Genomic DNA, 15,453 nt, shown 5'->3' with positions numbered 1-15,453 from the left:
AGAATTGCAGAAACACTTTATTAATCTTGGGAGTGAGAAGAATGTTGCTGTTTATCATGCTGGAAAATGGAGTTGCAGAAAATGAAAAATAGCAAAACTATTCTATGGCAGAGAGCTTTCAGTAATAATGCTTTTACTTTGTTACAATTGCTTTGCAAAAATGCGATAGTTTGACCTTTTATTAATAGTAGTCTGCGTCTGGCAGCTGTGCCACAGCACCATCCAAGATCGCTTAATCAAGGCTGTCCCTCTACCTGTGGGGAAGGGTGGCGTGAACTCCACTATCCCTGGAATGGGCAGTCACCTGTACCTTGTTAGTAATGACGATGTCTGGTCACAGAAGAGGATCCTCATGGTGGATGTCACAGTTCCTTTTGAGAACAGGACCGTGGCCGCCTTTGATCCCCAAGCTCAAAAAAGGAGAAATACGCCACCGGATGATGCCCTGAATGTTGGGGGTTATGAGGATCAAATATATGCACTGATCGTTGGAGCTGTGAGCACAAGGGATCCCAGTAAAGAGTGCGAGAATGCGGAATCGGTCAGCGCTATGCCCGGCTGATGCGGCAACTCATGGTGTCGGACCATCAGGTGGTCAAGGGACATTTATTTAGAACATGTCACCAGACAGCGGCAATACCAGGAGAAATGAGACAGAGTGCCAATGAGAAGAGAAAACAGGAAAGTAGCTGAAATATTTTTTTAATAGATCGTATTTATTTAGGGCTAACTTACCCTAAATTCTCAATTACTGAGGGGCAATTTATATTTATTGTTACATTATTTATTTTTCACAAGTTATTTCTAGAATGAGTTTCCATGGATACTGATATTTAAACGGTACTGTTAAATTTATTACCCTAATTTGGGATATTGTAGATTATGGATTATGTGCATTTTATGACTTTTTATTACCAAACTTGCTATCTTTGGATAATTTAAGCATTCTACCCAGGTGAATAGAAACTTTTTTATTAATCCGTGCTGTAGATAACATTAACATAAGCTTTAATAAAATGTTTAATTTTTGTATTACAGCTGTGCCCAGAAGCCCCACCCAATAATTATAGGCCCTTTTATGCCAGGCACTGTACAAACACCTGCAAAGACGTGGCAGTTTCAGTAGGTCAAAAATGTCAACCAGCCTCTACAAATTCACCTGCAGAATTTGTGGGTGTTATGTACGCAAATACATGTAGCCCATATTAGAACCTAACTTCCCAATTTGTACATGCAAACACCCATATTTGTATACGTTTGTGGATGCCAGTTGAAACCTTGATCCTTCCACCCAAAATTTGAGAGGGTCTGTCTTTTGTACAGTATGCAAAATATTCATGTGCAAACCTGATTTAGGTGTGTAAATGTGTGTTGGCTTCTGTTAGTAGCTTTCTGCATGCACAAACAAATGCATGTGAAAATTTAACTGCCTCACAAAAGGGAGGCATTTGAAAATTAAAGCTCAACATCTGTAGTGTTCTTTGGTTTGCATGCTGTATTGTGTGTGACTCCGGAAGGCAATGCTGGTTTCCTACTAAACAGTAGATCATATTCTAACCAACTTCAGGGAGAAGGTGGAATGAGACTTAGTATATGAATGCATTTAATACAGTTAATGTCCTAGAATTTGGTGGGCATCCTGGGAAACATGCCAACTACAAAATTTAAATCTTCCCCCATATAACTTAAACTTGTGAGACCAGCACTTGCTCAGCAGATTGCCATAGCTCTTGCTGACCGTGGCAATGTTACAGGAGTAAAGCGTTTAGTGCGACAAATTGTTTTTGAGCAATAAATCCAGTGTATTAGGTACAAACAGGAGAGTTTCAAATCACACACCGTTATTTTTTCTCTTCTCCTTTCTTATCTTCAACAAATATTTACCACTACCATAGCCACTATGTGGAAAATGTTTTTACTTCCCTTTGGCTTTTCCCAGCATCTAAGGATATTGATAAATATAGGATGATTATAATTTGTCTCTCACATGTGGACTCTCTTAAGGTTATAGTGCCTGGGAACAACTAATAGTGTTTGTCTCTTTCTCCAGTAGTTGTTTCTGCTAAGGCTGTAGTAGCCTCTGAGGCTCCTGCCTGCCTCCTTTGTGTACCCCTTGGTCAGTCTCAGCAAATAGCATTCTCTGCCCTTCTGCAGCAGAACCACAGGTGTTCTCTTGGTTCAGGGCCCTTCCAGTGATTTGGAGTGCATGTGAGCATGTATATGTGCACGGATGCATGTGTACAGGGGGATCCACTAACAATCACAGCAGGCTTTGCAGTTGGAAGAAGTAGCATCAGCATCCAAGAGCAACATCATGGGTAAACTATGGAGAGATGCAGTTTACATTTAAATAATGCGTCCAGAACTTAAAATTCTTTCTGTAAATGCGGGGGGAGAGTTAGTTCCAGGGAAATTGGTTTTTTGCCGTACAGTACTATAGTCGGGAGGGTCCCCCGCCTTACCCCACACAGGCACAGCCCACTGGCACTGGAGACAGTGAGGCAGGCAAGGAGCCTGAGGATGCTGTAGGCTAGGAGAAGCACGTTGCGCAGCGGCAGCTTCCCCTCCTCTGCAAGCACCAGGGGCGGGGGGCTCAACCCTCGGCCTGCTCACTCCACCCCTTCCCCCAAACCCCCACCCTTAACCTATCTCTTCTTCCCCCCTTCTCCCCCTTTACTCTGCACGCCGTGTCCTCACTCCTCCCCCCTCCCTCCTGCCCACGGCAATCAGCTGGCTTGCAACGTTCAGGGGGCAGGAAGGTGGGGGGAGGAGCAAGGACTTGGTGCGTAGGCTCCCCCTGCCTCCCGAACACCGCAAACCAGCTGATTGTCATGGGGAGGAGGCAGGGGAGGGAGGGGGAGCCTGCACGCTGTGTCCTCGCTCCTCCCCCCTCCCTCCAGAACGCCGCAAGCCAGCTGATTGCCGTGGGCAGGAGGCGGTGGGAGATGGGGGAAGGCGCTGATCCGCAGGGTCTGCCAGCAGATGGGAGGTGCTGTGCGGAGGGGCGGGGGTGTAGGGGAGCTGATGGGGGGCTGCCAGCTGTGGACAAAGCAGGCAGCCAAATGACGTTATAGCAAAGCATTGCACAACTTTAAATGGAGCGTGTTTTGTAATTGAGCAGGAACGTAAGATCAAAACAACATTAAGCAAGAGGATGTTAAGAGGGAAGTTACTGTATACATAATATATGAATGCTTATATGCATCACTTGATGGTTTAAATGCAGCCACCTCTGGTGTATACCATGATTGTTCTTTGACAATGCCTGGCCCTATTACACAGCATATTAAAGCATACCTTAGTCTCTCAGGACAGTGTCAGGAGCCCATAGAGTTTAGGGTCTCTGAGCCTATTTCCAAAGCTCATTGAAGTCAGTTGAGAGACTCCCATTACCTTCGGTGGGCTTCGGGTCAGGCTTTCTGTGGGAGATCACCTTGAGTGAAAACCCTACATTTTTATTACTAGCTGTCCCTCAGGCACTGAAAAATCTACTTTAAGACCCCTGCCTGGTTTTCTTATTAAAATGGTTTCCTTAAAATAGATGACCTGGTAGGTTGTTTTCTTCCTTTACAAGGGCTATTTAACTAAATGCTTCAAAGATAGTTAATGCCTTTTTATGAGAACAACAAAATGTTGTACAGCTACTCAAAGCCTACTCCTAAAGGTGAACTGAAAGAAACTAAGGAGAAAAGTAAATTTCTTGTCTCTTAATTTGCTTTATTTTAGTAGCTTTTCCTGTCAGAATTTTTAAATTCCAGGGTTTTTGTACAAGTTTGAAGGTAAAGTGCTTTCTTTGGAAAAAATTAACCCAACAGATGTTAAAGGGGAATAGATTATTAATTGAAGATATTGTAGTTCTGTTTATCTCCCTGGAGTGACTTCTGTTAGCTTGTATCAGTGAGGAAATTCTATAACATGGTTACACTTGTGTGGTTAAAAATACATGTTAGTGCTGTAGGTTTGTTTTGAGGCTGTTCTCCAGGTCCTTCTGCTTGCTGTGGTTCTTGCACTTTACACCCAAGCATATGATGCTGGTCACTGTTAGAGACAGGATACTGCATTAGATGGAACTTGGGACGGATCCAGTCTGCCAGTTCCTACATTCCTGTGTTCCCATGCGTGAAGAGACACTAAAATGAGGGACGTCAGTGGTAGATACATGCTGAGAGAAACATCAAGTTTTCTTTTCATGTGCTCTTTGAGAAGCTTGTGTTTATTTGTTAGCAGATACTTTTTGCTGAATCAGGTACTTAGGGTACAATTCACAGAGCCAGATACAGGTTTTATTAAAATGGACTTGTATTCTTCTAAGTGTGGCAGCTCTCTAGAAATTAGAGGATTATAATTAAATCAGGCCCTCCTTGAACAACCTCAAATACGATGGCATTCATAGATTCATAGATACGAAGGTCAGAAGGGACCATTATGATCCTCTAGTCCGACCTCCTGCACAACACAGGCCACAGAATCTCACCCACCCACTCATGCAAAAAACCTCTCACCTATGTCTGAACTATTGAAGTCCTCAAATCGTGGTTTAAAGACTTCAAGGAGCAGAGAATCCTCCAGCAAGTGATCTGTGCCCCATGCTACAGAGGAAGACGAAAAATCTCCAGGGCCTCTTCCGATCTGCCCTGGAGGAAAATTCCTTCCCGATACCAAATATGGCCATCAGCTAAACCCTGAGTATATGGGCAAGATTCACCAGCCAGATACTACAGAAAATTCTTTCCTGGGTAACTCAGATCCCACCCCATCTAACATCCCATCACAGGCCATTAGACCTATTTACCATGAATATTTAAAGATCAATTAATTACCAAAATCATGTTATCCCATCATACCATCTCCTCCATAAACTTATCGAGTTTAATCTTAAAGCCAGATAGATCTTTTGCCCCCACTGCTGCCCTTGGAAGGCTATTCCAAAACTTCACTCCTCTGATGGTTAGAAACCTTCGTCTAATTTCAAGTCTAAACCTCCCAATGACCAGTTTATATCCATTTGTTCTTGTGTCCACATTGGTATTGAGCTTAAAAAATTCCTCTCCCTCTCCGGTATTTATCCCTCTGATATATTTATAGGGAGCAATATCTCCCCTCAACCTTCTTTTAGCATTCAACATATTTGCTGCCCCCAGGCTCAGAATTTGTCTGGCAGTGGGGTGACAGGGTATCTGAATTGATAATGTGGGGGCATAGGGTGATCCATCTCCTGCCCTCGTTGGGATACATAGATACCCCTGCAGGACTGAACCATATGGAGCATCCATTAAAGCAAATCAAAAATGTGAACAGATGAAAACATGATACACCTGTTTCAGGGAGCTGCGTCATGGGATAGATTCAAGGCCTGTAGCGCTGTCAAAGTATGCTGCATGTATGGTGACAGTGCACCATGCACTTGAATCGGGATGGCTAATGTGGAAGCTCTGAGCTATTGTGGCTTGAACTGGCAGAAGTACAAGTCTGTAGTATAGACAGGATATATAAGGGAAGTGTCCCTTTTCTCCATTTGAACGCATGTGGGAAGATCCTCAACAGACAAAAATGGAACTGAGTGCTTGTCAATACTGCTTCTAGTCCTGTGGGAGTGACTGAAAACATGTTGTGCGTATCACTCAAATTCTCCTTCTCACTGTTTCCATTAACTTGATTAATTACTGTGACTTGGTTTGAAAGGTTAAATAGAGAATTCCCCAAACACCACACTGAAAATAGTGCTCTTGATCATGCAGATAAATAAAAAGAAGTTAAATTTTAAAAGTTGGCATCAAAAAGTCTATTTGAATGAAATGTCTGGTCATTTGTACACAATGTAACTTACTTTGATTTCTTCTCGTAGATGAAGAGACCAGAAGCCTGCAGTTTGAAGAGTAACCTCTGCATATTACTGCTGGGCATAGTTCGCATTTTCTTTTGGTGGTGGTTGGCAGAGCTGATGATTCATCTCATGTATATCCATGCCATATACAGTAGTTCTTCACATCTGGAAGCAGTGTCCTACTGGACTTTAGGTCAGTGTAAATATTACTTACTTTGAATATACTTGTTAATTATTTATTCATTACCTAATCAGTGCCCAAAAAATGTTTTATAGACACACAAGGCCAGAGTTTGCTTCCCCTAAAAAATTATAATTAAGACCATTTGAATATTTTGGATAAAAAGCCGGCTAGATTGTCGAGCTTAACGGGTAGTGATCAACAGCTTGAGGTCTAGTTGGCAGATGGTATCAAGCGGAGTGCCCCAGTGGTTAGTCATGGAGCCGGTTTTGTTCAACACCTTTATTAATGATCTGGAGGATGGCGTGGATTGCACCCTCAGAAAGTTCATGGATGACACTAAGCTAGGGGGAGAGGTATATATGCTGGAGGGTAGGGATAGGGTCCAGACTGACCTAGACAAATTGGAGGATTGGGCCAAAAGAAATCTGATGAGGTTCAAGAAGTACAAGTGCAAAGTCCTGCACTTAGGACAGAAGAATCCCATGCATCGCTACAGGCTGGGGACCGACTGGCTAAGCAGCAGTTCTGCAGAAAAGGACCTGGGAATTACAGTGGATGAGAAGCTGGATATGAGTCAGCAGTATGCCCTTGTTGCCAAGAAGACTAACGGCATATTGGGCTGCATTAGTAGGAGCATTGCCAGCAGATCGAGGGAAGTGATTATTCGCCTCGATTCAGCACTGGTGAGGCCACATCTGGAGTATTGTGTCCAGTTTTGGGGCCCCCACTAGAGACAGGATGTGGACAAATTGGAGAGAGTCCAGTGGAGGGTAACAAAAATGATCAGGGGGCTGGGGCACATGACTTACGAGGAGAGGCTGAGGGAACTGGGGTTATTTAGTCTGCAGAAGAGAAGAGTGAGGGGGGATTTGATAGCGGCCTTCAACTACCTGAAGGGGGGTTCCAAAGAGGATGAAGCTTGGCTGTTCTCAGTGGTGGCAGATGACAGAACAAGGAGCAGTGGTCTCAAGTTGCAGTGGGGGGAGGTCTAGGTTGGATATTAGGAAACACTATTTCACTAGAAGGGTGGTGAAGCACTGGAATGGGTTTCCTAGGGAGGTGGTAGAATCTCCATCCTTAAAGGTTTTAAGGCTCGGCTTGACAAAGCCCTGGTTGGGATGATTTAGTTGGTGTTGGTCCTGCTTTGAGAAGGGGCTTGGACTTAGATGACTTCCTGAGGTCTCTTCCAACCCTAAACTTCTATGATTTTGTGATTTTTCAAATTCAAAAGTTAAAACAAATTGAAAAAATGTAGATGAAATTTTCACCCTGTTTTTATGCCAACTACAGAGCTGATTGAAATTATTTGAAGTTTTGAGGAGAAAAAGGAAAAACATAGTGAGAAATTTTTCACAATTCTTCCTTCCTACCCTGTTTTTCTCCCCTCCAATCTGTTTTACTATTCTAAAAAGACAAAATAGATCAAAAGGTTAGAGCAGGGGTCGGCAACCTTTCAGAAGTGGTGTGCCAATTCTTAGTTTATTCACTCTAATTTAAGGTTTTGCGTGCCAGTAATACATTTTAACCTTTTTAGAGGGTCTCTTTCTATAAGTCTTTCATATGTCACTAAATTATTGTTGTTTGTGAAGTAAATAAGGTTTTTAAAATGTTTAAGAAGCTTCGTTTAAAATTAAATGAAAATGTAGAGCCCCCCAGACCGGTGGCCAGGACCCGGGCAGTGTGAGTGCCACTGAAAATCAGCTCATGGGCCACCTTTGGCACACGTGGCATAAGTTGCCCACCCCTGGGTTAGAGCAAGGGAGTCTGGAAGAAAACAAGGTGGCAGGAAGGCAATGATCTGTGTATATACTGTTTAGTTCATGATGATCACCATCATTGTGTATATATGTGTGAGAGACAGATGTTTAATATTTTAAAATAACTTTTCCGCAGCTCTTTTTCAGTTTCTTGTTCTTTCTTTTTGGTGGCTGTATGATAATTTGATTATAGATGCCTAAATATTATAATGAGTGCAGTATAAAGATGTTGATAGTAGTCACATTCAAGCTGTAGTTACGTTACATTCACAGATGCTAAGATCTTCTGCTGCTCTGTGATGTGTACCTTTGGGGAACTTCCCCCCCCCACAAACTCTTTGGCTCAGTAAAGCCAGACGTGTTGCTCACTGAAGCAAAGGAGATGCCTCTCACTACCTCAGCTAGTTAGGTGACACTGCTGTAAGTACATAAGGGAAAATCTAGTTCTGTCCAGCTGAGTACGGTGGTACACAAGACCATTAATTAAGTACAGTCCTATAGCTTATTTTTGATCATCTGTGATCTGTGCTATACAGGAGGTCAGACTAGATCAGTGGTCTCCAACTTTTTAACGCCCCAAATCACTTTTTTGAATCTAAGGGCAAACCAGGATCTACCTCACTCCTTCCCCTAGGCCCCTTCCCTTCACCAAAGCCCCTCCCACTCCACCACTCTCTCCCACCCACCCTCACTCACTTTGACTGGGCTGGAGCAGGGGGTTGGGATTTGGGAGGGCATGCGGGCTGTGGGCTGTGGCCGAGGGGTTCACAGTGTGGGAGGGGACTCTGGGCTGAGTCTAGGGCAGGGGGTTGGGGTGCAGGAGGGGGTGAGGGGTACAAGCTCTAGGAGGGAGTTTGGGTGCAGGAGGGGGCTCTGGGCTTGGGCAGAGTGTTGGGGTGCTGGTGGGGGTACAGGGTGCTGTCTCTGGGAGAGGGTTGGGGTGCAGGAGGGGGTAGGGGGTGCTAACTCTGGGAGAGGGGTCCGGGCTGGGGCAGAGTGTTGGGGTGCAGGAGGGGTTCTGGGGTGCGGGCTGGGGCAGAGTGTTGGGGTGCAGGAGGGGTTCTGGGGTGCTGGCTCTGGGAGGGGGCTCAGGAATGGGGGTTTGCCCAGTGCTTTCTGGTTGGCAGCACAGCGAGCCTAAGGCAGCCCCACACAGCTCCTGGAAGGGGCCAGCGTGCCCCTGGGAGGCAGCTGGGGGGCATGTGGCTCTGCGCAGTGCCCCTCTCTGCAAGCACCACCCTCGCAACTCTTCCGGCCAATGGGAGCTGTGGGGGTGGTGCTTGCAAGCAGGAGCAGCGCATGGAGGGAGACCTCTTTCTCCCCACCAACCCCCAGGCGTGGGGCTGCGCTGGCTGCTTCCAGGAACGGCGTGGGTATGCGGTAGGCAGGGAGTTTGCCTTAGCGGCAGCCACACTACACTACCTGAGATCGCAATTGACTGGGAGATTCTCTAGGATTGACCAGTTGATTGCAGTTGACCGGTTGTTGGTGACCACTGGACTGGATGATCACAATGGTCCCTTCTGGCCTTGGAATCTATGAACCTATGAACAGAAATTCAGCCCAGCAGTTGATGTCAGTCTTTAACAGTCCTGGGCCAATAGATGGCATCTGTATTCGCAGGGAGCAAGCTGTGCTCCCTCCAGTGGAGGGCAGTGGTACATGTCCTCTCAAAGCTAGTTTGGTGTACATGACCGAAAGATAAGAGGTTTTCCTCCAAGCTTTTTTCCCCTCCCCTAACTCCATCAACATTTGTAAAGGAGATTCTGAATTAGCATTTTCTGTTCCAAACAAGAGTTCTTCAGTCAATTAAATCCAGTAGCTGCTGACGTCTTCTATATTCAGAGGGTAGAAGCTTTGCAGTGTTAAGTGATGGAACATGTTAAATCAAATGCTGACCAGTTAATAGATGCAAGAGTCCAAGTTTAAGGGACAACTATTCAAGAAGTGTGTGTGTGTGTGTAAATTTTCAACAGTATTAAAACAGTAAATAAAAAAATTACTATTTGAGGAGCAGCTTAGGATGCTGATATATTCATTTGATGCAATCAGTATCACATTTCAATAACTAAAACTCATTTAGAGCTGGTGATTAGAAAATGCTTAAAATATAAGTTCAGGTGATGAAAGTCTATTTCAAAGCAAGTCTGTACTGTAAAACTTCCCTAGTCTGATTAAAATATGATAATCTGAACTTAAATAATAGTCCTTTGGAGAGCCTATTTTTAGAAGAGGTGTGATTAATGGGGGATGGGACACTCGGACAGAGGGATTACAAGTGACAGTGTAGTTAATGAAGATGGGTAGTTAAACAGTAGGGTTCAGTTAAGTTTTCAAGGCGATGAAAAAATGTGACATTTTTACAGGTACATTCAAGTGCTTCAGTTCTGTCCAGTTCTGACAATCTGAGGCTATTTGTTTATCACAATAATTGTGCTTCATCTCTCATTAAAGTCAAATCACATTAACAGATTTAAGACACAGGAAATTTTAGGCTTAAATTCCACGACTGTCCTTGTAAATAGTATTTAGTAGATCTGTTTTCCTCTGATCCTTTCTTAGTTATACAGAGCTTTACATACCCTTTAATGTTCCTTGTACAGACCCAAATAATACCTTTATCTCAGGTTCCATAGTATTGAAACTGCGTACATGAAAGAGGGACTGAGGAAATAGATGGTTGATACTAAAGCAGTGGTTTTCAACCTTTTTTTCATTTGTGGACCCCTAAAAAATTTTGAATGGAGGTGTGGACCCCTTTGGGACCACAGGTTGAAAACCACTGTACTAAAGGATTAACCACATGGGATATTAAGGTTCCTGTGCCACTGTTTTCTTTTGTGTCCCATTTTTTATTAATATCCATTTAGCTCTTGGCAGATTGAAAGCTGTGTGTATCATCTTGTGTATATTAGGTGTTGCATCACTGCCCCCAGTAACTTGTAAACTTCATAGCGAAGTGTGACGTAGTATTGTAATAACCTGTAATTAGGTCATGTAATGGAAATATGTAGAACTTGTGGATGTTACAATTGCCCTTCCAATTTTTCTTGAATATTTTGGAGTGATATACAATGAAACCCGTCAATGTGGATAAAAGCAGCATCTCAAAACTTGAGCAAAGGGTAACTCGGTAAATCTTGGGGACGCTTTGCCATGGTCAAAAGTATGCGTAAGAGGAGCATAATCAGAATAGCTTTTTGGTCATAAAAAGGTTCAGTATAACGTCCCTGCAAGGTACAGCTATAAGCATATAAAATGTTTATATAGTAACAGTGTTAATTTAAAAATGTCAAAGCATTTAAAAATATGAACCATTTTCTGCTGTGTCACAGATGTACTGTAAATGAAACACTGTAGTTTGGGTTTTTTAAAAATGAAAGCTAACAAAAGAGCAGCACAGAAATGTTAACATTACCTGGAGTACATTGTCCATTATTCACTGTCATTATTCACTCCCTCACACATACATAGAACTAAAAAATAAAATAGCGCCTAGGGCGAGCAGGTATCAATCATCAAGATAAATATTGTCTCCTTTGTAGCAGGAAACTAGCCAAGTGAGTTTCTCTAAATAATGCACAGAAAGGTATGTGACTGTTCTAGATACCTGCACACTGATAGTATGTTGTGAAGCCCAAAGCTAAAGGTTCAAATGCCATCCAACACCAAGAAGTGTTTACACTTCAGTGTTAATGAATTTATTGAAAAGTGCTTTTGCTTTTAAAATCTGCTGATTTGTTGGCTGAGTCCTCATGTATGACTCAAACAGGTATGTGCTTAGGTGGAAACTTCAGCAGAGCTTATTTCTCCTCTCTCACTGCTCTTGGTTATAAATCAGCGTCCACCCTCGCTGTATTACTGTCACATTACATCTTCCTGGGATTAAGCCACCTCATTCCTTCTGGATTCACTTGCAGCTCCACAGCCTTAGCCATTTCTCTCCTCTCTCATACCTGTCTTCATGAAAGCCAACACTGACCTCATCTCTTCATACGCTGAGCTAACCTAACCTGTCTATATGGTTATGTCTACATTGCCAAAAAAAATGGAGTTACATCAGCAAGTCTCAGCCTGGGTCAGCTGACTCTGGCTTGCTGGGCTCATATTACGGCGGTTAAAAAATAGCAGTGTAGACATTCGGACTCAGGCTGGAGCCAAGACTATGAAACCAGAGGAGTAGAGCCCTGTGTGGATACAGAATTTGTCTGTGGATACAAGGTGGATATCCATGGAGCTGCGGGGCTCTACCAGAAACTGCAGCGGTGAAAGCAGCAGCATGTTGGGCTGCCGGTCACAGGAGCCGGCACCCTGCATGGGCAGCTCCTCCGGCTTGGCTGTATCGCTCCCAGCTCTGCCCATTGGGGTGGGCACCAGGCTGACCGGCAGCTGCCCCAGGTTGCACTAGTGTGTGCAAGCAGCTCGCATGCTCCCGGACAGGATACTCAGACCGCTGCGTGGAAGGGACTCCTGTCTGGGAGCATGCGAGCCGCTTGCACACACTAGTCCGACTGGGGACAGCCACCTGTGAGCCAGCTGCCCACCCCAGTGGGTGGGGCTGGAGGTGAGACAGCCACGCCGGAGGAGCTGCCCCGGTGGGGTGTTGGCTTTTGTGAGTGTTGGCCCCACCATGCTGCTGTTTTTGCCACTGTGGTTCCTGGTAGAGCCTGGTAGAGCTCCGTGGATAGCTGGATCTGTGGATATACATTTTGTATCCATGCAGGGCTCTACCGGTGAAGGGGGTGGGTCTCAGAGCCAAAGGCCAAAGGTCTATGCTGCTATTTTTAGCCCCATTGCACGAGCTCCATGAGCCCAAGATTGTTGATCCAGGGTCTGAGAATCACTGCTGCGAGTCGTTTTTTTGCAGGGTAGACACACCCTCTGTGGGACTTCTAGAATATTAATCATTAGAAGATCTAAGGGTTTCAAACTGTGTTGTAGCCTTGCTTGACCTTTCACTTGCTAGATACCTTCCAGTTTCCAGCCTCTCTTTCCTCAGCAAGGTACTGGACAAAATAGTCTTTTCTTACGTCTATGACCCAATTTTTCCAGCTCATCTCCCTAAAATGTGAGCATAGCCAATAGAAAGGAGCATAAACTACAGCAGTCAATATGTAATAAGGGAATTAGCAGGGCTGCGATGGAATTTGAAGGGGATTAAACCAAGTAACAATACATACTTGAAGTATATCAGACACAGGAAGCTGGCAAGAGAGTCTACAAGAGGATATAGCAAAAATAGTGGAAAGGTGAAAAATGGGTGTCAAGAATGTTTACAGAGATGGAAGAACTTCCCTATGCAGAGAGAGAGAAAGAGAGAAAATATTGGAAGAGTTTAGTTTAGAGGGGAGATGAATAAGAAGTGACATGATAAAGTTACACAAAAATAATGAAGGCTTCAGAGAAGGTATTTTCCCTTTCTTATAATGAAAGTATAAGGGATCATTGAAACTGAAAGGCAGCAAATTTATAAATGGAAAAAGAAAGTTTTTCACACAATGCACGATTAGCCTGTGGAGCTCATTGCCACAAGATATCATAAAGGCCAAGAGCTTAGTAAGATTTTTTAAAAAGATAGGACATTTTTATGACTAATTAGAACACGCAGAATTGCACATTAGTGAGGATTTGAGAGAAACCCCAAAAGTCTGGAAGTGATATTAAATCGTCATGCTTCAGGGCATAAGCCAAACGCTAACTAATGAGTGTTAAGAAGAAACTTTCCTTAGGGGCAGATTATTTCATAACAGCCTATTGCAGCGTTTCCCACACGTGTGTCTGACGCATCTGGTGACTGGATGGAGCAGTGGTCTAAACTGGTATGGTAGTTCTGATGTTTCCAGAGCACTTTGCTCACTGTTTCTTTGCATAAAATTGTTCAGCTATCTGGAGCTGCATATTGCAAAATAATAAACTCAGAGAAAAGTATATCAGTTCAGTGTATATCAGTTAATAAAGCCTGCCTATGGGATGAACAATGATACACAGAAAGTCTCTTGAATTGATATTGTTATTTAAATACAAGTGCTGTGGAGTATTTATTTAGCCCTGAAATCTCTGTTGAAATTACTGTTGCTTGCAATTATATTTGTGACTCTCAAACTTTAGGTTAAATACATTGATGGTAATAATACTGGAAAATGTGTATAGATGATTAAAGTAAATAACCTGTCTGTTCGTTCTTTCCATTCCCTCACTGTTTTCCTGTATTACTCTTCCACCGACACTTCCTAATTTATGTCTGGTCATCTATTTATGGACATAAATGTTCCTGGCAGCCACTGTAGCTCTGAGCAGTAATGCAGTGAGCCTTATGGATCAGTGAGCTATTGAAATAGTATGATCAGCAACTTTCTTTGAGATTTAGCAAATTACCTTCACAGTGCATCAAATCTTTAAGTAGGAAAGCAAGTGCCATTCTGCATTCTTCTTTGGATTTTGTGCATTTAAAGGCAAGATTATTGGAGGGCTGCCCTAATTGGGCAGCAGCATTTTGAGCTTTTCACATTGATTATTTTTAGGGAACCTTATCTGTTATAACTGGAAAGCAGAAATTCATTCTTTAGGCTCCTTAACCAAATTGCACAAAATCTATGCCTGTTTTGTTATATTTTCCCTTATTTGTATTAATTTTAATTAATTATCTGGATTTAAATACAACAATATAAAAGAATGCTCACTGGGGGATTCATGTGTCTTTGCCATTAACTAAAAATACAATTCAAAAATCATTATGAAACCCAACTCAGCAGCACTTGTCCTTTCCCTATTCCTTCCAGCAGTCAGTACACACATCAGAATCTCCTGCACCGTGTGCTCTTTCCCATACATAAATCCCACTTGCTGTAGCTCTGTAATGTCAGCTCAAACAGATGTCTGGAAGGCCAATCAGCTTGGGCTGTTTTAAACTGGGGAGTGGAAGGGGAGTGAATTTCAAAGTGAGAGTTCTTCCCACAGAATGTGCTGCCATTAGCCCCTTTTCTTTGATACAAGAGGGACTCCAGCACAGGTACCTCTGTTGATCTCACCTGCAGCAGTATGTCTCAGGGAGGAAAGTCCCAGGGCCAAAAAAACACCTCTACTCCTGCAGCCAGTTCAGATACTGGAGAACTAATGCCATGTGATCACAATGAGATATTCTATTTAACAAGCTAGCTACCTCACGCTGCTTTGAATGCATGTCGGGAGCACAGTTACCAACTTTCATGCGGTAAATAAGCACCCTGACTTTCACAATAAGCCAAAAATCAAGCTAATCCCATTTCAAAACAAGGCCAAAACAAGCCAATCCCTAAGAACCCCAACACTCTATGTGACTAGATCCCCCCATGTGTACAGTCTGGGAATGTGGTTGGCCTGCTGTGCACCCCTGACTCTCTCCCCCCCCTTACTCCTGCTTGCTGGGAGCTGATTTAAAAAAAAAAAAAAAAAGCTACAAGCCAAACAAGCACAAGCTACAAGCCAAACAAATTACAAGCCAAAAACGAGCCCAATTTCTGCGTTTTTTTTCTGCGGGTTTGGCATGTCTGGTCAGGAGTAGCCCCACATAGAACACATTATTATATTCCAGTCTAGAGGTGGCAAAGCACAAACCATGGGGGCAAACTGCACGTCCAAGGGGAAATGTCGCACCCTCCTGGACAGAGGTTGTTTGAGAGCAGCTGAGACTTTAATCAGATCTCTGTGCT

General features: G+C 43.5%; 1 protein-coding gene across 10 annotated transcripts in view; it reads left to right on the top strand.

Annotated features, from left to right (window-relative positions):
* HHAT (hedgehog acyltransferase) overlaps positions 1-15,453 on the top strand; it is a 334,554-nt gene that overhangs the window by 35,278 nt on the left and 283,823 nt on the right. For all 10 annotated transcript variants that reach the window (XM_073339002.1, XM_073339001.1, XM_073338997.1 and 7 more), the window contains one exon: positions 5,846-6,017. In XM_073339002.1, coding sequence (XP_073195103.1) covers positions 5,846-6,017 — 172 coding nt within the window. The remainder of the gene's footprint in view (positions 1-5,845; positions 6,018-15,453) is intronic.

Source organism: Lepidochelys kempii, chromosome 3, assembly GCF_965140265.1.
Source record: "Lepidochelys kempii isolate rLepKem1 chromosome 3, rLepKem1.hap2, whole genome shotgun sequence".
In the NCBI taxonomy this organism is placed as follows: Eukaryota; Metazoa; Chordata; order Testudines; family Cheloniidae; genus Lepidochelys; species Lepidochelys kempii.
The sequence above is the reverse complement of the archived record's forward strand: the minus strand, read 5'-3'. Positions and strand labels throughout refer to the sequence as shown.